The 25,059-nt window shown below is 38.5% G+C and overlaps 1 protein-coding gene across 3 annotated transcripts in view; it reads right to left on the reverse strand.

Moving 5' to 3' along the window:
- Positions 1–25,059, reverse strand: part of ncor1 (nuclear receptor corepressor 1) — a 62,526-nt gene that overhangs the window by 35,394 nt on the left and 2,073 nt on the right. For all 3 annotated transcript variants that reach the window (XM_079248278.1, XM_079248277.1, XM_079248276.1), the window contains exons 2-14: positions 21,296–21,486; positions 15,051–15,145; positions 14,698–14,905; positions 14,353–14,535; positions 13,367–13,480; positions 12,242–12,298; positions 12,054–12,106; positions 11,307–11,373; positions 8,997–9,169; positions 7,367–7,457; positions 6,558–6,736; positions 6,381–6,435; positions 5,115–5,216 (exon numbers count right to left, since the gene is read on the reverse strand). In XM_079248278.1, the coding sequence (XP_079104404.1) occupies positions 5,115–5,216; positions 6,381–6,435; positions 6,558–6,736; positions 7,367–7,457; positions 8,997–9,169; positions 11,307–11,373; positions 12,054–12,106; positions 12,242–12,298; positions 13,367–13,480; positions 14,353–14,535; positions 14,698–14,905; positions 15,051–15,145; positions 21,296–21,406 (1,488 nt within the window). In that variant the 5' untranslated portion in view covers positions 21,407–21,486. The remainder of the gene's footprint in view (positions 1–5,114; positions 5,217–6,380; positions 6,436–6,557; positions 6,737–7,366; positions 7,458–8,996; positions 9,170–11,306; positions 11,374–12,053; positions 12,107–12,241; positions 12,299–13,366; positions 13,481–14,352; positions 14,536–14,697; positions 14,906–15,050; positions 15,146–21,295; positions 21,487–25,059) is intronic.

Below are 25,059 nucleotides of genomic sequence, written 5' to 3' on the forward strand. Positions count from 1 at the left end.
TCTGTCCTTAACATTAACTTGGTGTTGCCATCAAACAATGTTGTAATTAATTACAAGACACTTCTCTTTAAAAGATCTTTAAAAAAGAAGAAAAAACGCTAAAAAACTTGTAAGAAAAAAGTTTTAGGGTAAGAAAAAATTTTACTGCCAAAAATGAGTGAAAAGTGATTAAAAAAAAAAAAAGAAAAGTACTAAAAGGAATATCAAGCAATGTTCTCCGTTACCATGGCAGCTGGGAGCTCTGCACAAGAAACTACAAACCAGTTACACCATGCAGAGCTGGGCTCTGAAATCATATTCAGCCATTAATGAATTTCATTAAGAACATCAACCACAATGAATCAGCAGCCACAGTCTGTATCATTCATATCATGACACACATCTACACTTTCTGTATACAGACTTATAGTGACACAAAGTTAACAGAGACTATAAAGAGAAAAAAAACTGAAAACTAGCCAGATTCTACAGTAGTTTTCCATGAGAATATTTCCATCTACTCCGTTTCATAAGCTTCATCTCAATTAACATAAAAGTAATTATTGTGCACACACTTAAATTTATTCAGAAGCTGAGGTGAAGTTGAACTTAGCTGATAAACCCACCGAGCGTGAACATGAACAAAAACAAACATACGTGTCAGTTTCTGGAAGACATTGTGTTACAGTACCTGTCGGGGGAAACCATTCTGAATTATATTTTTCCACACACACATTTAGTGACCTATATAGCCTCCCAATGTTTATTTAAATGATGGCCTTGAGCCGTCCATCTGAGGAGTCTGCTGGCTGCATGATCTATTCATGATCAAATTTCCCTGAATCAGCAAGCAGTTTGTATCAGTCCCAAATCCTGTTTGAGAGGTCCTAAAATTCCTCAGCAGGATTTAAACCAGGTGAGGCGGGACACTTTTCAGTGATCTTTGGATTTTTTTTTTTTTTTTGGACAAGCCAAACAACGGAAGATGTGGACACCAGTGATGGAGAATTGTCCTGCATGAACATCATGACCTTTTGAAATGATGCAGTAAAAGATCTGAGAGTTGACGTCTGATCAATCCCGCTACCTGAAAAGCCCAACTAGCTCATCTGATGATTGCAGTTTGTACCAAACGCCCCATCCTGAATAACACCTTGTGTTTCTGTCCACTTCCGAGTGATGGCAGGTCTGAAATATGGCGGCAAAGCAGAATAAGGTACTCCTGATGGATTCAGATTTAATTCTCAAGTGCTGTGCAGCAAATGTACATCTTTGTGTGTCGTTTAAACTTACAATTCACAAAAAAACACTTGCTTTTAAGTCAAACACTGGCAGATTATTTTAATACCGTCTGGAAATCAATTTAATCTTAAACTTTTCGGTTTTGGAATAAATAATCATTTATTTTAGCCCACAGTTTTAAGCTAGGTGTTAATCATTTCAGACCACAGTTCTGAAATCTCAGTGTATAAGCGCTGCAATTGGAAACAGAATGGTGTGCAAACTTGTTTGTTGGATCAATATTCATCTGCATTATATGCAGAATTAAGACTAAGATACTGAGAGATAAATAGAATCACTGAACTACAGTCAAAGCTCCACAGCAAAATCTAAGAAAACAATTGTGTAGAAAAGCTGCAGTCTGTGTTTGTTTTGTTGGCTTTCAAAACAAGAGAAATGAAGTGCAAAACTAATGGCGACAAATTTCTGCACATTCACAAATTCAGCCAAAATACTCATTAAGTCGTTAAAGTTGGGCTTTAAGGTATGACAAATTTCAGATTTTCAGATTTGGGATGCATTTGTCCAAGTTCCAGTGATATGACATGATATTTGATTCCCAAATTTTCTCATCTCACAGCTGGGATTGATGCCCAATCTGCAGCAGAAACACATGTACATGTCCAAAGAGAATTGACTTGCGTTCTAAATAAAAAACCTGTCTGCACGTCCTAGAAAACCTACCCTAAAATAGCCATGTTTGACTGCCTACACACCGAAAATAAACATGTAGGCTAAGAAACAAACTGCCCGGGCAACGTCAGAACAGAGGGAGTAACACGGACTAAAACGAGTAAAAGGGTAAGAAAATAAAAGTGTGATTTCAACTAAAACATAAATATTCCAGTTTCAAAGTAAGAGACATACCTGCACGCTCATTTGCTTGTCATAAAAACCTCTTTCCCCTGCTGTGCGCCAAAGCTTATTCGTGTTGCAAGAGTGAATTTACCCTCCAGTGCCTCCATTGCGCTGGCAACGGTAGCAGTGGAGGGGCAGGACAGCACCATAGCAGAGCTCCTTAGAAGGGCTGCCGGGCCACGGCACCGCCGCACATATTCCAGGAAAGCGTGTCATCAGGCCGCTTAAGCCGCCCAAAGAATTGTCCATCTCACATGCACACTAATCTATGCAGGGTCACTCAAGGTAATCCCTGCTGAGCACTCCTCTTTGATTGGCACTCACAGCAGCACAGTTTTTTGGGCCTGTCAGATGGCCGGGCTGTACCAACCCAGCTTTTTACAGAGGGGTGAATTTCTATGTCTCTCTCTCGCTCTCTCTACATTCTGAAGAACAGAAGAAAAAGGAAATGGAAAACGGAAAAAAAAAAGAAAAAGAAACAGCACAAACTCAGCGGATAAGCTGCCAGAGCTTACTCCGTTTCACTCAGGGCTTTTTTTTTTTTTTCTTTTCACTCAGTTTCACTCACTTGCCCTACATTCCTCTGCTCTTGCTGTTGCTCACTCTGTCCTTTTTCTTCCCACTCTAATGACTCACTTTGCTCACGCCAACTGCAGTTGTTAAAGCACAACACAAGCTTGGAAATCCACAACGCACTTATTTGGATTTGTCCGAATGACAACAACAAAAAAAATGCTTCTGTGCATTTCAAAATAAAAAAAATACAAAAAATACAGTTGCATATTAAAACATGAATGTAACACGATAAATGCAAATGTATAAAATGATCCACGGTGTCAAAGGACAACCAAGGAGTTACCAAGCAACAAAAAACAGAACATTTCTTTGCATCTTCTTGTGACTCACATAAAAAAAAGTTTTATCTCGTCTGCTGTCCACACGGTGGAAGCACACATAGTTAAAATTTGTATTAAATGTGACTCATACGAAAAATTAACAGGAATTGAAGTAAAAGATGTAGTCATGTACTCTCGAGCCCTCCACCTCCTATGTGTAAAGCCATTGTGTTGCACAGTAGAAGTGCTGGACAGGACGTTCTGTTCGGACTGTAGCATCAGTACGCAGAGGAAAGCCCAGCGAGGAGGAGGAGGAAAAAAACCCCAAAAAGACTACTGAAATAATTACTTGTGGTCTTTTAGCAAAGGGGTCACATAGCAAGGCTCAGCTGCACAACGCTGTGTTAGTGTTTGATGAGGGTTTGGCTGATTCTAATCATTTTCGGTATGTGGGGGGGGGGAAAGGAAGGAAAATAAACATTGTAGCTCTGTAGGTCTTTACAGCCCTGACAAAACGAACATGTCCTTGTCTTTCTGTACAATCAAAGTTACAGTCAAATGTCAACATTTTAAACTTGCAAGTTACACTAAAAACAGTAACAGACAGAAAGCACAAGGAGAGACAAAATGCTACTTGCCTCAAAATAATCAGCAGTTACTTTACACAACAGTTAGCAAAGAAAATAATTATATAGAACAACGGAAAGAGATCTGTTTTCACTTCGCCGTCTACAAGATAACAATTCAGATTTAACAGAGAAAACAGACTGAGGTTTTTTTTTTAAGGGAAAAGGAGGCGTTGTCTCCATGCTTCATGCTGGGACAGCAGCCACGAACAGCAGAAAACAAAAGCAATAAGTGTTGAAATGATCCCAACTATAAAACCAGTTGCCTTTTTTCATTTATACATCCATTTACTTTTTCTAAACCAGCTTATTCAAATGCAGTCACGAGGCAGCTGGAGTCTATCCCAGATCACCAACAAACACAGACCAATCACTCACACTCACTCCTGGGGAGAATTTAGAGCGTCCAGTTAACCTAAAATGAATTTGGACTGAAGCAACAAGTGTTGAAATGATGTCAGAGACACACAGGGAGAAACATACAAACTCCACACGGAAAGGCCTCTGCTGAAACCCCCCAGCTTAGGTTAAAACCTGTGACTTTCTGACAGCAGCAGCATCACTAACACCACACCACCATGCAGCCTTTCTATAACCTTCAATATCAAACATTTGCTGCGTTCTAGTTGTCTTGTAATTCAGAACGCCAGAGAATAGGTGACTTAATTTCCAGGTAGTTGGCATTCCTGTTTTTTTCCCAACTCAGAAAAAAGACCTAGAAAAGAGCCAGTTTGTGAACATCTACAATTATGCTGTTTAAACTTTAAAAAAAAAGATTTAAAAAAAAAAAAAAAAAAAAAAAATCAAATCCACTAAAAAAAACACACAACCACTAAATAACGCTATCTGACATTCTTCAGTTAAATACTGCAGCAGCCATACCATACAAATATCATCTCGGCAACTCAGAGAGGTTAAAAAAAAAAAAAAAAAATCTTTGCATTTCATTAAGTTTAACATTTTGTTTTGTTTTTCACTATTATAAATATTGACAACAACAAAAGAAAAAAAAAAGGACCAGTGGCTGAGCATGGTCACAGCAGAGGTCATTAAAGCCCCCTGACCACCACAACACAAAAAGAAAACTAATACATTGGGTAAAATGTAAACAAAGTGTCAACTGTACCAACAGAAAAAGGTCCAGGCACTTCTGCAAGTAACCACTTTACTTTGCATCCTCTTTGTCCTCAGGACACCTCAAACTCAGTTTCTGTCAATGTTTGATTAAATCCTGGAAAACGTTTTCTAAGAGGCTTAAACTATTTGCACAAATATTTTTCAGACACAAAATGTGCCATCAGCTGAGGATAGATAAGACAAATTGCGCAGCAAATCCCAATGATTATCGTACTTCCATTAAGCACGCCGCTGTAGCACTGAACTTACTCCTTAAAACTCTTGTACTGTCCTATTTGGTGCATTATTGCTGTTTTATTTAGTAAAAAAAAAACAAAAACAAAAAAAAACAACATCCTCCACAAAAAGCACTTCATAATATCAAAGACGTATGGGGGAAAAAAAATTTTTTTTTTACCTGGTTTCTTCCTCTCCGTCTTCCATAGTTTCGCCTCACTAATGTCTTGTAGTTTTGGTTCTTTTTGGTCAAGTAGTAGAACAGGACACAGTCAGCAACACTCTGAAACAAGTCAATCATAACATGTATAAGCTTTTCCTTCATCTTTACCTGAATACTGTGAAGCTACATAGTTTGGAGCTGTTATTTTTACTGTTCGATAGAGTAAAGTGGAACCACAACATCCTGAGCAATTGTGTACAAAACAACACAAAGTCTTAAAGGTAGGGTAGGAGATCCTGGAAAGACGGTTTGAGCAGTCTACATTTTAGAACTATTCAAAAGTCTGAACCCCCTTCTTCCCTGAAGCCACGCCTCCAAAGCTCAGATATGTGTAATGCCCGTTCCTAAGGGTCCCCGAGCACGAGTATGTGTACCATGACAGGGTTCCTACCCATCAGTAGGCCGCGGGAGATTTCAGTGATCATTAGAATACGCAGTGAAGCCATCAGCCACACAGGAAAGCTTGGGACAACCATCCCCATGTTAGAATATAAGAAGATAATTTCAGGGGAACAGATCACTGTAAAATAAATACAGGTTACATTTTTCATCACATAGGGATTTTTTAATTAATCTTAATCAGTATCTCAACAAGAGAAGCTGATTTTTTTGCCATATGTGTGCTTTGTCACAACTGTGAAGATAATCCACGAAAATGAACTTGATCCTCCTTATTTATGAAGATACCAACAAATTCCCAGCCTCCCATTTAGAGGAGAATGATCCATTTGATATATCACACAATTATCAATAAATCACTCAGTTGTCAGGGGTGGGCATGATAGGGAGGTGTGTTATCTTTCAGGTCATGGTGTAAAAAGTTTAGGAACCACTGTGAAATGCTATGTAATGTAGCGAGCCGAGCAGTGGCTTCAGTGCCTCTCCAAGTGCATCAAGCCTCTGAGAACGTGTGATTCGTGCATGAAGAGGAGCGCAGAGGGGTTAAGGGGAGGAACAAATGACAGCTGAGTTTGATCCAGCCTTTTAAAGGATGCCAGTTAATTGGATGGTGTTTATTCAGTCCTGTCCACAGGCAACTTATTTTTTTATATTTGTGTTTGAGTATTAAATGAATTGGCTGCAATTGGAGTGTGAAGGAGATTTTTAGGCAATAAAGTATAAATAAAAAAATAAAAATAAAAATAAAAAAAAAAAAGCTCCTGGAAAAGATCTCCTTCCCTACTTTTACACAATGAAGCTTGAAAATAGCAAAAATTGATCTACCTTCCTCTCCAGATACGAGGCTATCAAGCCAAAATTCTTGGGATGCTGTATGAACCTGCAAAGAGAATCCAGTCATAACTCATGCACACCATAAATACATCCACTGTGAGCATTGTGGCAGCATTAAGAGTCCAGACATCATCTCTGCGATGTGGAAACAAACCAAGAAAAACTCACTTCTCCTTAAAAATCTCCCTTTCATGTTCAGTCCAAACATTCATAAACTGCCGGGCTTTGTACACCTTCATGGGGTCATCCATGAGGCCATTCATGTTGATAAACTTCACCCTCCTCTGCTCGGAGTCGTACATCATGGGAGGGATGACTGACAGCTGCCTCATCTGTTTCTCGTTGTTCTGTGGACACAGACGGGAGAAATGAGTCCAATAGAGGAATTGTTCGACACGCCATCTTCATGCAACCCAAAATCTTCCAACATTTCTAACCTCATTGGAATAAGAATTTTAAAAAAAAAACTATGACCTGTGGAGACTATTTTTCAGGCTAGTGTTGTTTAGTTTCAACATTTGTGCAAGTTTGCCACCTGAAGTAAACACCAACATCAATGTTGCTTTAATCCTGTGTGTGTTGAATGTGCTGCAGATTGGAAACAAACATCTGCAATGACTTTTCTTATTCCACTGGCTTGCAGATTTATCATTTCATCGCTTGTTGATTCCCTGCTGCATGACAAGAGTTGTACAAAGTTAGTGCAAAAGCACACTCAGCCTCTCTTACTTTACTGTCGCTCAGTCAGCGTTTTCTGTTCACCAGCTAACAGGCTTTGTTGGAAAGAAGTTATAGAAGATCTGTGGCAATTACCAAGTAATTACATACTTTAACCTTTTCTGTACAGTTCAGTGGAAACACACTTCTGGTGAAAGCCAGCATGATTACAGCTGTTCATGGCACAGCTTGGCGCCACTAAACCTTTACAGTGGGAAGGCTCTTTGATACATTTAAGATGCAGTGCGGTTAGTACCTACCTCCTGCTCAGAGAGGCCGTCTATGATTTCAGAAATCTCATGCTCGCTTCTTGCAATGGTTGCAGACAAACCAGTTCCTCTTTGTCCAACTCTGTGAGAAGAAAGGACACATTCACCAAAAGGAGCATTAGAAACCATGAATTAAATCTGCATGGAATGAATAGATTTCACCTTTGCAGCATTCATGACTTATTCCTTTTTTTTTTCTCTTTTTTAAGTGGGGGTTGCCTTTCGGAAGTCTATTATTAAGAGCTTCCTACCCATTAATCAATAAATGATGCATCACCTGTCACTACTTACAGTAGAGGAGCTTGCTTCCCCCTCTACTGTCTAGCAGTCTGAATAAACAGCCCCAACATGAAAACACAAAACACCAGGGCAAAGAGCAACCAGAAACTGGACCCTGAGTCCATTTCCCAGCTTTCCCACAGGCACCCAGCGGGACACTGTCTCTGCTCAAAAGTAGGCCATCACGCAGCACCTAGTGTCCCCTATTTAGTGATAGCTGAACAGACATCTTAAAAATTGAAAGGAACCATTTTTATGCCTCAGTATGCTCACAGTCTGGGTCAACATTATTAATGCACCAAAGAAATAAAAGGGGAAAGTTGTTAACTTCTGTGCCAGTCTTCCAATCCCACATACAGTGGGTTTAAATTACCTCTGAGAAGAAGCCACAAGCTAGCCAAACTTAAATGTAATCATGTTCTATTTCTACTAAAAATATGAGAACAATTATCATAATTGTTGCCAATTTTATGCATTTCGGCCAATAAATAGTTTGAGCTCCAATACAAACACATGAGATTGTTTTTGGCTTCAATTACAAAATCAGCTTTGTTAAAGTGAACTGGCAAATGATGGCAACAGTGCATGTACGCATCTTTAAACGCCAAAGCAAGCTCATTTTGTTCTCAAAACCGGACAAGCACCATGACAACGATGCAAGATGGGCTTACGTCTACAAAGTTCAAGCATGAAGTGGATGTTTATTGTTGTCCGCAGACTATTTAGTAAAACTTGTCCATGCAGTTGGCTGTGTCCTCATTTTATAAATGACTTGATGCCAGAATTACTTTACGCAGATCTCAAGTTTTTTTTTGTTTTTTTGTTTTGTTTTTTAAAACAAGTTGAACAGGCTGTTTTCAAACCCACTGAATTGCTACGTTAAATTCCTGTCAACTTGATGTTAACCAAAAATGATCCCAATTATAGTTTTTGCCATCATCCTGCAGCCCAGTGCTGTCGGGCTGTAATCCATATTTATAATCTCATGACAAAGCATTTACAACAATTAGATCTTTTTGACAACATTCCAGATGAGTTTGTATTTTGATCTGTTGTTATTACAACATGTATCAACTATTCTGTTACAGAAAGCATCAATCTTGCCCTGAGATAACCCCTTGAGATGCACCATCTGTGAGATAGAGGGTAAAAATCTGAGCCCAAAAAAATTAACGTTTGTGTAGTTTGCATCAAGTGTGAAGTTATTTTGTTACATTTGCAAGTAACCAAAGCTACTGGCAAAATGACTTGCTCATTCATAACCATTAAAGAGCCTAATTTCCCCCCGTGCAGGTGCATCACTGGGCTTCTGCTTTGACTTATCACTGGTGAACAGCATTACCTCTGGAAGCGCTCCTGCTGCTCTCTCTGTTTGCGGATTTCTGGAAATTGCCTTTCATAGTATTCCCGTGTTCTGCTCTCCTTGGCTTTGCGTCTGGGATTGTTCTCCATGCGCTCCACCTTCTTCTCCCATGCCTCCATCAGCTGGTCATAGCGCTGACAGATCTTCTGTTCCTGCATGCACACAATGACGTAGCAGTCCATCAATAGAGAAGACCCACTTTGTATACTGTAGTGGAAATCATGAGGGAGCTGAAAGTTTCATTATTTATGATATTTATCAGGCATATTAAAAAAAAAAAAAAGGATTACAGGATATTGTATCTACAGTTGCCGTTTTAACTCCGCAGAAATAATTATATGACGGTAATTCAGTTATATAATTAATTTGGCATACCAAAAAAGGAGCTTTTTTCACAAGTTACATTAATATGTAACTCTTAGTTTAAACAATGAATAAAGTTCAGTTTGACATAAGAATAAAAAAAAAACATTGTTTCACTGCTGTTTATAAAGCACTGACTGATTTCAGACAAAAATACATTCAGGATCTTTTGGTTTGTAATGAACCCACCGATCCCTCCTGTCATCAGGAGCAGGTCTACTAAACACGGAGAATATGCTCCTCACTTCTGGAACAAACTCCCAGTAAACTGCAGGTCTGCTAAGATTCAGCTGTTTTAAATCAAGTTTAAAAACTTTTATTTGTCACCGTAACTGATAATTCCCGACACCGTCATTTTGTATTCCAAGCATCCCCCCCCCCCCCCCCTCTTTTTATTTGATCTTTTTTTTTTCTTTTAAACATTTTTTTTGTTTGTTATCAATGCACTCTGCACTTTGTTGTAATACTTTAATGTCTTTATGAAAAGCACTTTTAATTGTCTTTGACAGGAAATGTGTTATATAAATAAACTTAAGAAAATGGCCTAAAAAACGTAAATGTGAATGAAATTCACCTATCATTTCTCTTTAGAACCGTTTGAGCATATTTACTTACAAATATAAACTATGCAATTTATCTCTGAATAAGATTTTTGATAAATCAAACTATTTTTTTAAAGACAAAAATGCCCAACAAGCTGGTTAAAGCAGAAAGAGTTGAGTTGCAAAGCTGTTGCTCAGGAACAGGCTGTAAATGTTGTTGTTGGTTTGCCTCTGTTAAACTCTCTAATGACCCACTAACCATTTATCCTGATGCAACCATTATGTATACACACAGCTTTCAAAAGGTCATTGCAGTTTCATTACAGAGCAAACAGAACATTTATGCACAGACAACTTTGGAATCAATGCATGCTTGTCGTTTATCTATTAAGGATTAAAAGAAAAAAAAGGAAAAAACAGCTGAAGGTGAAAGAGTTTAAATGTTTAGTGAAGATTCAGAGCTGAGAGGACATTACAGCCTTTTCTCCACTCTGTGCAGAAAGGGACAAACAATTCTTCTTCCTCTTGGTGTGAGGCCATGTGCGCTCTGCCATTGTTCAGAGTCCAAAAGGTCTGTCTGACTCTGGCAGGAGCATTCAGAGAGGGGAGACTTACTGAGCCACAGCGATACAAAAAAAGGAGCAGTGTTTCAACATGAGGCGATTCAATATTGAAATAACTGATAAGAAAGTCAGTGGTCGGCTGGAAATTTCTCAGAACTGTTGTTTGTTGCAATATTTATTTTTCCACTGCATTAAAAAAAATAAATAAATAAAACACACAAACAGCACATCCGCAAAAACAGTGGAAACAAAGGTACTTCCTATTCTGTAAATAAATCACTTATATAATTTTACAACTTCCAGAATCTTGGGCGACTACTTTCTATTGATTTCCCTACAGAAGTTAGAAAAGTACTTTGGATTTGTTTTATCCTCTTTTATCATTTTGGTAAGTCGTGGTTTCAGTGTAACACAGAGCTGACCAGAATTAAAGGCCGCAGTTTTAACACTTGTGTTGGACGCTGCGCTAGCAAAACGCTGCTAGCATATAAATACTTTTTTTTTTTTCCTGAAAACTGAAATGTTATTTAAGATATAAAATTTAACACTCTTCATGTTATAGCTTAAAATCAGATCAAATTGTTTGTTTAATGAGTGTCAGACATCAGTAGAGCTCTAGATGTAATTATAGTAAACAAAGAGGATCCAGTGTGGAAGGTTTAACGTCGTGAGCTGAGGTCATCAGAGTCAAAGCAGTAACATACGTCTGTTACTCTGACTCGGAGGGAAAAGGAAAAGCCCATTCCTGTTGTGTTTCTAACATCAACACAAACCCATAAATGAAAGAGCAAGTTGTATTTTTTAAAAGCTGGGACACTCACCCTTTGTTTGCGTGCATGGTTCCTCCTTTTAAAAAACAATATCAGCTTCTTCCTCATGACTTGGTTTCTGGAAGACACAAAAATTGCTGATATTTTTATGTATGTTATGATTTTTAACAGAAAAACAAAGAAATATTTGTTTTTATGTAACAAAATTTAATACTTCATTATCAAGAAGCAAAGTTAGTGTTTCGCTTTTAAAATGAGAAAATATTTCAAGCATACACCTTGATTTTCTTTCCTAAAAAAAAACCCCATTTGTGACCAGTTAAAAATACTGGGAACTCTTTTGTTTACACATGATGGTGACCAAGAGGAGAAGAGAGTAAGAGCGCTGACCCTGAGACTGTGGCCTTTACAGCAGGTTCACACAAAAGTGGTCAGTGTCCTGATAAAAGACCGAGCCAGATGGGCTGTTCTCGTGGTACACGCTGATAAGGGTTTTGTCCCAGACGACATGGCCTTCAACCCCCCCCCCCCCAAACACAACCTACTCTAAACACACACACACACACACGTCCTCACTTCCTTTCTCAATCACTCTCCTTAGTGTCAGTAGGGCAGCTCAGTCAGGTGACTCAGCAATCAGATTAAACAGGATTATCAACTGGGTTTATGAGGACTGAGGTCAGAGCTGTCTCTAGCACTTTGCTCTTGTCATGGTGGTGTGGTGAGCATCACGTCTGCAGCAAGGTGAACAGATCTGTATAGAGAAAAGAAATTCACCAAATGCGTATCTGTACTCACGTCTTGATGTTGTCGTGGTACACCTTCGTGTCTGATGGCTGGTTGTATAACGGCTGTGTTAAGGGGAGAAAATGAAAGAGAAAATTTCAACAGTCAACAAGAAGTTATAAATAAAGGCTGGAAATTACTGCTTTTCTTTTTTAAAACCATATAAACGTATATATATTATTAACCAGTAAAAAGCATACCAGCTCAACCTTGGGACCGAGACCTTCCAGTATTTTATGGGCCTCCTCGGCTTTTTTCTAGAGAGAAGATGAATAAGTTAACTCTTGAAAAAAATGCACAAATACGAGCAAAGTTTTTTTTTTTGTTTTTTTTTAAAACCGTGTTTCAGTCATTGTTATGAAGCAGCATAAAGTGATGAAGTAAATTAACCGATATCCTAATGACAACCAAAAAAAAGGACTCAACTAATCAAAATGTCTTTTTATTAACTATAAACACATCCCATTTTCTTGTCTATGGTTGAGCAGCTGCGCGTTCTTTAATAAGACCAATACAAGACACCCACTCTAGCAAAAAAAATAAAAATGACAGAGGCTGGTAAGTCATTTTCTTAGATCAGTGCAGAAAGAAACTTGTTCAGTATCATAATGACTCGCTTATATTTCCAAAACTGATCTTCACAAACAACCGCAGCTGCCAGACTAAATGTCGAGCGCCAAGCTTGAGCAGCTTTACAGCCTGAAGGGTTAATGGTTGACAGGAGAGCGCGTCTGAGCGCTCTCAGACTACAACACTGACAGTCGCGAACTGTCATGACCTCTGCAAACACACTGTCCTTCTCCGTGTTCCTGTGAGTGAGGGTGTGAGGTTTACAACAGAAAACGACTTTTCTTTAATCTTGTTCCGAAAAAATACTTATTTTACTGTAAATTCATTTTCACTTCCTCTTATTATTGTCTTTAATACTGTCATCACTCCAGAAATCCCCAAGACAATCTAGCATGTTTAAGAATATCATTGTCGTGCAACAATCCAGTTTTTTACAGCAGAGAAGATTGTTGAGCAGAGCAGCAAGAAATTCTCCTTTTCCATCGGCTGTAATTTAACGCAGTTCTGATACGGCTGCAAACCATCAGTGAAACTAAACTACAGATAAATCAGTTAACAAAGACTAAATTTGATGGAGACTGTTGTTGCTCGGCAGTGGTTTCCATGGTTATGGAAACCCGCATGTGTTGTCAGTTTGATGCTGCATCGTTTTGACAAACAAAACAAGTCTTTGGGTTTTTGTGGATACAAAGGGATGATTTTTAAAAAAAAAAAAAAAAAAAAAAAGACAAGGATGCTTTATGTAATCAACTTACTCTGTTTTCATCATAGATGATCTGGACTATGCTCCGGTGCTTGTGCTCCACTGGAGGCGGGGTCACTGGCTTTTCTGGCTCCACTGGCTTTGCTGCCTCTTCCTCAAGTTGTTGCTAAGAGACAACATCAAACTTATTAAATTTCCATAAGCTGCTCGCTGTAGAAGATAACTGAAAATGAGTCCCATTTCTGCTTTAATCCATTTTTGGCAACATTTTGGCAAAAAATAACAAAGAAGCAGCAAAAACAAAAAAGTACTGATCAATTAAACTGGAAGCAGCAAACTGTAAGACCCCAGCCGTCACAGGTCTCATCAGCGCCTGGGTGGGCAGCAACTGGAGGGCTGTAGTCCCACAAGTGTTTAGCAGGCAAACAAAGCAGCTCAATGTTTGGTGGGTCACTGTTTGCAAGATGAAGGTTATATAAACTACCAAGTTAGAAGGTAAAAGCTGAGTTCCTGAAAAACCTCAAATGAACAATTAAATCCCTGAAAATCCTAAAAGAGTGCACTATAAAAATCTGAGGTATGCCATTTCTGCAAAAATCAACTTACATTCCTGTCTAATGAGTCAGAATTCCTAAACGGCTGCTAGAAAAAAAAAAAGAAAAAAAAAACTCAGTATAATAAACGTGCTCATCTACATTGGAAGACAGACTGCTGAAAAATACAGCCAGGAGTCCAGAAATGGTTTTTGACAGCAACATATATGATAAATGACGGTTAATAACTGGGATCCAAATGGGATTTTTGTTAGAAAAAATAAACAAATAAAGCATTTACAACATCTGCTATGATTATTCATCATAGTTGTAACTGAATAACTCCTTACCAATCTTCTATATTAATGTCAGCTCTGTTTTGTTTTTTCCCCCAATCATTATTACTTATTAAAATAGCAACATATCATTTTATCACACTTTCTTTTGACAAGTTGTTGTGTGTTTGAAGCTTTCTCAGAGACTAAATCCTGGCAGGAGAACTAACCTGCTTTTTCTTCAGCTTTAAAATCTGCTGCTCCACTTTAGCGATCTCTCTGTCCACACGGTCCATACTCTGGATCAGTTCCTCCTTGGAGAGCTTGGAAGGAGATGTGTCCTGCTCATCACCCATGTGTAGCGCAGGTCCTCCTGAGGATGGGGACTCCACCTTGACAGTGTACTGAGACTCCTGACAGAAAAGAGCGAATCATTAAGCTTGCAAAGAATCCTGGCATAAATCTATACATACATATATATATATATATACATATACATATATATATATACACACACATATATACACATGTATCCTCTGTTTACAAGAAGTAGGTGAAAAAGAATTAGGTTCTACCTTTTTGACCTCCACAGTGGCTCTTAAACTGTCCTGTACAGAGTGAGGCATGGGCAACACAATACCCCCTGCGTTGGGAGGGGTACGTGTGATATGGGCTTCAGCAACAGTCTCCATGCGAGGGCGTTTAGACTCCAAGGCCTCATGCTCAGCCTGGGTTGTGACGGAGTGAAACTGCTGTTCGTAACCATGGCGTCTCTCTGGAGGCCTGAGCAATAAAAACAAGCACAAAATGTAAAACAAGCTACAGTGCAGGAGAAAAGTACTGTTGGAAAACCTTTCATCTTGCAAATGAAGAAGCATGCAAACAGGTATTCAAGCAACAGGATTAGTGATTAAAATGAAGCTCCCACCTTTCAGTCCCCGGGTGGAATTCAGACAGTAATGACAGTCTTCTCCGACCCTGTGGGTCCTGCATATGAGAACGGTAGTCGGGAATGGGGAAATCCTAAAAGCAAGAACACCAACAGCTTCATGAAACAATGTGACAAAGATTTGATTTCAAATGACAAGACTGCTCTGTTCATACACAGCAAAAACAGAAAAAATGTTTTACAATTATATAACATGGATGCAACAGATATATCTCAGTCTTAGTCAGAGCTGTCAGCCCTAGTAGCTTCAAACACCCTTAAAGACCACACAAATACACATAAAACGTCTTCACATTCAATTCAATTCAATTCAACTTTATTTATATAGCGTCAAATCACGGCAATGCCATCTCAAGACGCTTTACAGACAGAGGGGAAAACATAATGAAGGCCAATTCATAACAGCCTATATAAGGACACCAACAGATTGAGTTAAGTCCAACTCAATCTCCCATCCTGAGCAAGCACACTGGCAACAGTGGGAAGGAAAAAACTCCCTTTTAACAGGAAGGAAACCTCCGGCAGAACCCGGTTCAGGACAGGCAGCCATCTGCCTCTGCTGTGTGGGGGGAAGAGGACAGAAAGACAACAGACAACAGGAACTGCTACTCCCGGCCAGGGAGACCTGCTGAGACAGGAGACATACATGCTAATGATGCAACACTGTTATGGGGGGGGGGGGGGGGGTAAAAGAAAGAGATAAAGAGAAAAAGAAAGAAGCTCAGTGTATCAGGAAATGTCCCTCAGCAGTCTAAACCTATAGCAGCATAACTAAGGGATGCTAACCATCCCTAGCTATAGGACTTATCAAAAAGATAAGTCTTTACCCTAGTCTTAAAGGTGGGGAGGGTGTCTGCTTCCCTAACACTAACTGGGAGCTTATTCCATAAGAGAGGGGCCTGATAACCAAAGGCTCTGCCTCCTGCTCGACTCTTTGAGACTCTAGGAACCACAAGTAAGCCTGTAGTCTGCGAACGAAGTACTCTGCTTGGTATATAAGGAACAATGAGGTCTTTGATATATAGTGGTGCCTGGTTGTGGAGGGCTTTATATGTAAGGAGAAGGATTTTAAATTCTATACTAGATTCAACAGGCAGCCAATGAAGAGAGGCTAAAACTGGAGAAATATGATCTCTCATGCTGGTTCTGGTCAGGACTCTGGCTGCAGAATTCTGGATCAGCTGAAGGGTTTTCAGGGCATATTTAGGACAGCCCAGTAATAGAGAGTTACAGTAATCTAGTCTCGAAGTAACAAAAGCGTGAACCAGTTTTTCTGCATCACTCTGAGACAGAATGTCCCTAATTTTGGCTATATTACGTACATTACTAGCTGAATATTTTATTGAGTATTTAAAATGTTTTAAAAGGCTTAACAGCATAAATTTGACTGAAAAGTGACATTTTTGAGCAAAGCTTCTAAAACATTTCCCCTCAACATAGCATAGCATATAACTAATGAGCAGGAGTTGTATGTTCAGTGCTGCCTTAGCTCAGTGTTGTGTGTAGGTAATTATCAGATAGCACAGTCGTTATCTGGAGTCACTGTGTTTTCATTGGTTTAGGATTATGTTACCTCATCATAAGCATGGTAAAATATTGTGTTTGTGAAGGTTGCACAAACTCAAGCCTTTCAAGACATTAAGTCCACGGGTTAAAAACAGGTAAAAATGTGCCTGGGTGCATTTTGTGCAGCTGAAAAGAAATTAGTTCTGTTTCAGCTACAAAAAAAACACAGTCGTGTAGCGCTTGCTTCAGGCCAGAGGATTATCATCCCAGCAATATGACAGACAACATGAGATGCCAAACAAATATAGTGGTGGGAAAATCGACTCGAAAAATCGAATATCTGGGGGGTTTTTTTTCTCAAAATTTTAAAATAAAAATCTTTTTTTTCCCAAATAAATAAAAATAATTAATTATAAATTTTTTTAAATTTTTTATTGTTTTTATTGATCTTTTTACTTGTCTTCTTGGGCATTATAGCAGCAGAATGATGGTCTGGCTACTGTGTTGTTTTTTTCCTAATTGAAATCAAGAAAAATGACGAACAGAAAAAGTTTTGTACATTTTTTTGGGGGGTTTGTTTTTAATCTACAAAAATCAGCGATATCAAAGAATTGTGAGAATCGCAATTTAAATCGAACCGGCATCCAAATCAAATCAAATCTGGACAATCACATATCATCACAGCCCTAAACAAGGGTCAGGTCCAATTCACACCAGGTGTGGTGCCCACAATGCACAGAGCTTCATCGAGTCCGCTGTCAACAGCAGCTTCTGGTCATGCAGCTGGTGGGAGACATGGGTTCTAAGTAGACGATATATCTGCGTGGGAAATCTTGCTTTCTAGTATTTGCCAACTACAAACTTCATGAAAATAATGATTTCAGAGATGAGAGGAATGTAATAAGTAGGTTGTTAAAGAACAGCTTAGCTAGCTTTGAATCGGCTGTACTAACACATACATGATGCTGGCTAAGGTTAGAAATGTTTTTAACTGTTTTCTTATAAACACATCTTGTTGAAGGATACCCCATTTGCTAATTTTGCAATTGAAAAATATATTTACATACATTTACATTACATAATAAATACGTTCATGATGTAGCTCCATGCGTTATGTTTCCAAGGATTTGGGAGGCATTGCCTGTAACGAAGCTGGAGAGGTATCCAGTTTCACTGCTGCAGTGGACATTGTCTCAGAGCAAGAGGCGATTCACCCATTGGCTCCTCAATCATCTGCTTCACTGTGGCTCAGTGTAACCTCAGACCTTTTCTCTGGTCATTGAGGTACTTATATCTAGAACTCAATGGATAAGCCGCACATCTGTTCATGTAACTCTGAAGGGAAAATAATTATAAAACAAATTATTTGTGTGTAATGCAGGCTGGTAATACTCAAAAACTATCCAGCTTACATTTTTTATATTTAATTTCAATTTTAAATTATATGGCCAGGTTGTGACATAGTGCAAAATAATGGTGACTTTTTTTCCAGTGCCGGTGACAAGTTCACAATGCCTGCCTGCAATCTTCTACTGTGTAGGATCATCCACTTTTCAGGTTGTAGGACATGTCAGACCACCAGGATGCTGAAGCTAATTAGACTTCAGAGTATCAGTAAAGTACTTCCTTCCACCATCAGCACCTATAAACAACTCCATCAATCATGCGGGCACAGCAGAATGAGCAGGCCGGGATTATAAAAGATATGTCTGAATCCAGGCAGCACACCTCAATTTATATAAAAAACAAAAAGCAGGTAAAAATAGTATATTGTCCTGTAAATCAAATCAAAATGTATTTTTATAGCACCTTTCATACATAAAGTAGTGCAAAGTGCATTACATATATTAAAACAACAAGTAAAACAATTTGACAAAAATTATAATAATAATAATAATAATAATAATAATAATAATAAATAAATAATACTAATAATAATAATACTATTATAATAATGCTATCATAATATTACTAATACTACTACTAATAGTAAAATAATAAAAGTAGTAAATAAAATAATAATAAAAGTAGTATGTAGTTTAGTAGTTATGTAGATATATCAACCTTTATGTTTACACATATTATTTGAACTGTTTTTGTCATTCACAGGTCAGACTCCCGTGACCATTGTGCCAAATATAGCATATAGTCTTTGACTGAGGATGAGATCAAGTTTTAGATCTGCAACACCTTCTTGGATTCGTTTTTATTAATTTTCCCTAAATCTCCTCTTTCCTCTGGAAACAGCGATGTAATGGCAGACCACACACACAGGTGAGGGTTTTCTGATGTGCCTGTTACAGTCTATGAGAAAGCCCCCCACCCAGCAACCATATGCTGTGTAGCAGTATTGTGTAAGAACAGGGACAACATATAAACACTGGCAGTCTAATATCAATGGCATCAAAGAGTGACAAGGGCAGTCATGATATGGACAATGTGATTCAATTATACTATTATTAGGAACATCTTTCAATATACTGCACCTTTACACAGGACCACCATCACCACCCATAGCAATCTCCATAATAAACATACAATAAAGGTATAAAATAATGATCAGAAAATGGAACCTATTAAAAAAAAAAGAAAAAAAAAAAAAAAAAAGGAGAAATTATCCCTGTCCAAAACATACAAACTACCGCTGTCCTGAACAGGTCAATGCTCACACCTGTAGTGAATTTATGCTATCTGCAGCATGTAATGATTAATACAGGATGCCTAAAACACCAAATGCTGAGTCATGACCTGCCCCTCAAGCCTGGGGATGATGCTACTACCTATGGTCCAATAGGAATCTACCTCCCTGCAGCACATGCTCTCCTCAGCTGTGGCCATGATGTAGCATTTTCCACATAAGCACCTATCAAACAAAAGGTGTATCTGGATTTGTTTATGTCACCACCTGTTTTTAAGACACCTGGTCTACACTAGCAATGCAATAGGACTCAGTAAAATCCCGGGCGATGGGTTTGGCGTGGGACAACCTGCCCTTCCGTCCCGCGAGTTTTGGGTTGGGCAATAGATTTTGCACTGGAACTTTATTTACTGCTTTACAGGCCACTGAGTGTGTGTGCTTGCCTTTCCATGCAGGTAAAAGCCCCCTCTGCAAGTCAATGCCCAATCACTGCTGTCCCCCCCACTCAATCCCCTCTCTCACTAGGACTTCTTAGTATACTTGTCTTCATCCATTCTACAGACATTTGTACATTGATGGAAACATCAGAGACAATATAGGGTCCAGTATCCTGCTCAAAGACACTTAAACATGCGCTCTGGGAGAGCAGGGATTGAATCACCAGCCTTCCAATAGGCAGATGACCGCTCCTCTCAAATTGCAGCATCCGTAGCATGAGAATGACTGAGGACTTTTGCCTGATGTCACCCTCTTCACCACATAGTTTCTCCAACCCCACCCACTAATTTCCTGCAAGCTACAAGCTGTATTCAGTCTAATAAAAGCAATGATCCTACATTAACTGAATAACCATTGTTACAGCTGCATCTCTGAATCTAACACATGTTTATAATGTCAGCCTGTAAATGTTTCATTTACTGAATACTCCCATATTAACAGCAAAAGCAGAAGGGGAGGTCCAGCCTACAATAAGGAGGACGAGGATGTCCAGCTTACAGCTCTGCTTCTATCCAACAAGTCAAACATTATTTGATCCTTTATAATAGATTAAAACCTTCAAAATGGTGCAAAAATCCTTGTGGGATAAAGAAAACCTAAATGTTATCAGTACAATGTGGCTACCAAACAACCCTGAGCAAGCAAATCAATTTTTTGGAAATGTTTCCAAATTCCTGTTTTGCCCTGGAATAAAGTAAACAACCGAATGCTCAGAAATATTCTGTGGACAGTTTTCTGTGAAAGTGAGTTTCTAAGTAGCTACAGACAGCACAAAATAAACACATCACTGCAAATCATATTTGAATTAATACTTATAAAAACTTAAAGAGCTGAGGTGTTGTGGATTAAATAATTACATAAAAGGATGTTTAATGTTCAATGTACATGTTGTGTTTTATTCCATTTATTCAGGCTTAATTAAAAGCAGATCACCAACAAATGTAAAGGTATCATCCAAATGTACACTGATCGTTCAATATTAGTTAAAATATCTTCCTAATTTTTTTTTTTATTGTGCAGAATGCACTGCGTTGCTCTGCATAACTAACCACACGATCAACACAGCACACACGAGGATAAATTACTCAGCTGCTGCTGATCGTCGTCCCCGACCACTGAACGCACACAGTAGAGGAAGAAAGAAGTGTGCAGTGGAGACTGTTTGCCCAAATTGTTTATGTGTTGCTAGGCAGAAAGTTGCTAAGAGTGAGAAAAGTCGCTAAATCTAATATTAAAATCACCAACATGCTGAAACATGATGTGAACTGCTATTTATGTGCATATTTACAGATTTTAACAGGATGAATATTGAAAAAAATCTCACTTTCATAATCAAAAACTGTTTAGAAACCAACAGAACATATATTTGGTTCATCTATAGCATTCTGGTCTGACTCTTTTTAAATCAAATTGTGTTTCATTAAAATTACATGACATGTTGCACATACTGAAATCTTCAACATTACTCTCATTTCACCACCCGTAACGGATATAAAAATGTCACTGGGAAGGCATGAAAATAGATGAAATGGCAAAGAAAGATGATATTAGCCAAAACAACAAAGCAGGTGGAAGATTTTACCTGTTGGTGTCGTGTACCAGTGAAGGTGTACTGGACAGAGTGTGGTGGATATCGGTTCTGCTCGCTGCTGAAACTCCCCTGGCTAGGGGGGTAGCCCGAGCTACTGGACATCCTGGCTCAGCAACTAGTGAACTGTTGCTGCTTCACAGATCAGAAAAGGCAGCTAGACCATCTTTGGAGTCACGAACCACCTGCACCCAGACAGAATCACAGATTCACTTTTCAAAAGTCACATTCAAGATGTCTCCGTAAAAGCCTGAGTGTCCGTCTAAAGGAAAAAAAAAAAAAAATCAGAAAAAGCTAATTCTTCCACAACTTCCAGTAATTCCCTTTTGGTGTAAATCACAAGTTTGATCACAATACAGTGTTATATATATTCAGAATATTAGGATTTGATGTTTACAGATTCAACACAATCACTTCCATTCATATCAAAACACAAAAAGTAACTGAAATATTACCAAGTTATTCCCGAGTTCAATCAGCCATTTTAATTTAAAAAAGATCTGTTATTTTAAACAAACATATTTTATATATTGAACTTCAAAATATTTTTAAAAAAAAGAATGAATCAATTTCAATCAATTTCAAATACTAATGATAAGAGTTTGATTAAAAACGTAGCGCATTTGAAAAAATGTACCCTGATTTTCTTAATAAATATTTCTCCAAGCAGGCGAGTGTGGGCCTAAAGCCCCGGTGTGGTTGTTGCCAGTGCACACAGTAAGGCTGTAAGTAAATCCAAAGTATACCACTAAACTCTTGCACTACAGATACATTAAACTAAAGCCTCTAAACCAAACTGTAGGGAAGGGCTTCAGGGTGCATTCACATCAGTTTGCTAGACTCGGTCCGATTGGGGACTCGGCTCAGTTGTGGAAGGGTGTATCCATGTAGACCGAGATCACGTTCACGCTGCACTTTGGTTAAACGAGCCAAAACATTCAAGGAATCAAAGGTGGTGCTGCACGAGTATTTAGCAAGAAATGGACCGAGACCTGTATTTGTAGGCAGACCGAGTCCGCTTCTTTGGTCCAAATTTGAATTCATTTGACGCAGTCACATTTCCCCAAACGAAGTGGACTTTCCGACTAGGATTCAGATGAAAAACGCTGATGTGAATGTGCCCTAAAACAACCACTGCAGAAAGAATGAGGTAAGATTGGATTGTTGTGAGTGATGCAGCTCTTTAAACCTAACAAAAGTAGAGGAGGATTATGGATAAATATGTACAATGATTAGTTACTAAACTACAAACAATCCTTAGGATGAAAACTTGTAAAAGATTAAATCTGTCAAAATTATCATCACATTTAGAAAACAACAAGTTGTCGTGTGCGTTTCATCATTGACAAGCACACATTGTAATTCCTGAAGAGCACCAGTTAAAAAATATTACAAATTTTTAAGCCCAACATCTATGAAAGAGGCACAGCAACAGGCTTTAGGCTATTTTACACCATCACAGTGGTATCTGCTTGAAGTATGGTCAAAGCTTTAATATTATGAAGCATTCACAGAGAAGGCAACTGTGGGAAAAATTTTTATTTCAACATTGGAACACTGCTGGGTTATGACAGTAAAAAGAAAAAGTTAGAGCTCAAATCTACACAAGTTGACCCTTACTCCAAGTTGGTGCCGTCCATTAGGACTAAAACAAACTCCATCCATCTACACTCCTCCAACAATACCCGTCCAATAGTTATGATTTCCTTATAATAAAAGCACACATGACCTTAAAGTACCACTGAGTATCACACCAGAGCTTCACAACCTCCGTAAAAAACTAAATCAGGCAAGCATCTCAAGAAAGCCAAACCAATGTGGACTCTGGTTGCATCTATCTACTTGTGGGATAATTTGGTAGGGGAAAACCTGGAGGTTTGCCTACTTTGGACTGCACAGGTAACATACCAAGTCAGATGACTTATTTCACAGAATTATCTGAGAAGTCTTTGCAGAAAGTGGGACCACATCATTTACACACAAAGGAGGCAGAGTTTGCACACCATTTTAACACCATAACAGCCAGTACATCCACCCCTTTGACCAAATGGTTGAACTAGGGCTGGGCGATTAATCAATTTAATCGATTAATTTGAATTTGCTGTTTATGAAGATTTATTTTTATGAAAATCAGGATTTTTTTTTTTTTGCCCTGCCATCACCTTTTGGGCTTCCGTACCTTACAGTGAGTGACGTCTGAGCAGTCCTGCTGATTTCCCACAGAAACGCATAAACACTTCAAGTGCCCCCTCTGCGTTTCCATTACATTTTGTTGCTAAATAAAAACGATATTTGTACATTTTTGTACATTTCAACAAACAACAATTGTGATTTGCGGGTGTTTCCACTGAACAATGGAAACGTGATGCACATTAGCATCACGTTTCGTAAAATCTCGTTTCTCTCATGAGATTTTACAAACATTGCGGTTTATGCAAAGTGGGCATGTAGCGTTATTTTAGGGTTTTCTACTTGCTGCGGATAATTTGCTTTGGATTTTCAAAGCTTTCCTCCCTCACTTTCTTCTCTATAACTTTGAAATTTGCTGTTGTTTATTCCACACCGCGCCACCTTTACCAGGATTACCTGGTCACGACCCCCCACGTCACGTCTGGGGACACGTAAACGCAAAAAGTGTTTCCATTACACTTTTGCAATATATTTCTATATCAAAATGTCTGGAAAAACCACCTCTTGACATCGTAAAAACTTTTATAGCAGGGGTTTTTATGGCGATATTTAGTTTTTGTGCAGTTCTAAGTGTGATGGAAACGAAGGGTTTTCAGTGGGGGGGGGGGGGGGGGGGGGGGGGGGGGGGGGCATTGTCACATCCACAGGGGTCTGAAGCCAGATGCAGCTGACAGGCTCGTCTTTCTTGCAAAACATGTGTAAATTAAACATAAAAAACAGCAAGAATGTAATGATACATGTATGTTAGTAATATAGCTTTAATTAACATTGAGGGATTTTTTTAAAAATAGCATTTTGTATCAAAGTGGTCAATTTTTCTGAAACATGTTAAATGTAAAGAAACATTCACATTTATTACCTCATTACCTCATCTCTTTTTACAATCTTGTTTAACATCTTGTTTTGTTGCACTTTAAATTGAGGTAAACTCCTAGGCTGACTGCAATAAAAGCATTTTTGAAAAATAATCTTTTTTTATGTTTGTAATTTGTTATTTTTTTCTTTACAGTAAGGGGGGGAAAAAAATCGATTAAAATCGGAAATCAGATTTGGTTGAAAAAATCGGAGATTTTATTTTTCGGCCATATTTCCCAGGTGTGTTTGAACCAAACACACCAGGAATGTCTGGAAGCCAGACAACAAGGTAGCCCCACATGGATGACTGAAGTCACAGATTATGCTCATTACATTTCATTCCATGATGTAGAAGAACCAGGAAATGATTACCAGTGATTTGCTTTGTGTTGTGGCACATTTATCCTGTCAACTATGAATTACACAATAAACCTTGACAGCTTTCAAACAACATAGCTGTTTTAAAATTACACATCCTCACATTAAACATGAGAAAAATTCCTCCTAGTCGCTCATCATTATTTCTAGCTGGAAACTTTACTCGAAATAAAAAAAATACCATGACAACTGTTTAAAAAAGGGCAAGCCGTTAATTAAGTCAAACAAAATAATTACATGTTTAGCAGGTGATTGAAACATCACCACTTGTACCAATTCAGACAACCAAATGGAACTAGTAAAGGTATAAGAACTATCATTACCAAGTGTCATCA

This window comes from Telmatherina bonti (genome assembly GCF_933228915.1).
Source record: "Telmatherina bonti genome assembly, chromosome: 10".
In the NCBI taxonomy this organism is placed as follows: Eukaryota; Metazoa; Chordata; class Actinopteri; order Atheriniformes; family Telmatherinidae; genus Telmatherina; species Telmatherina bonti.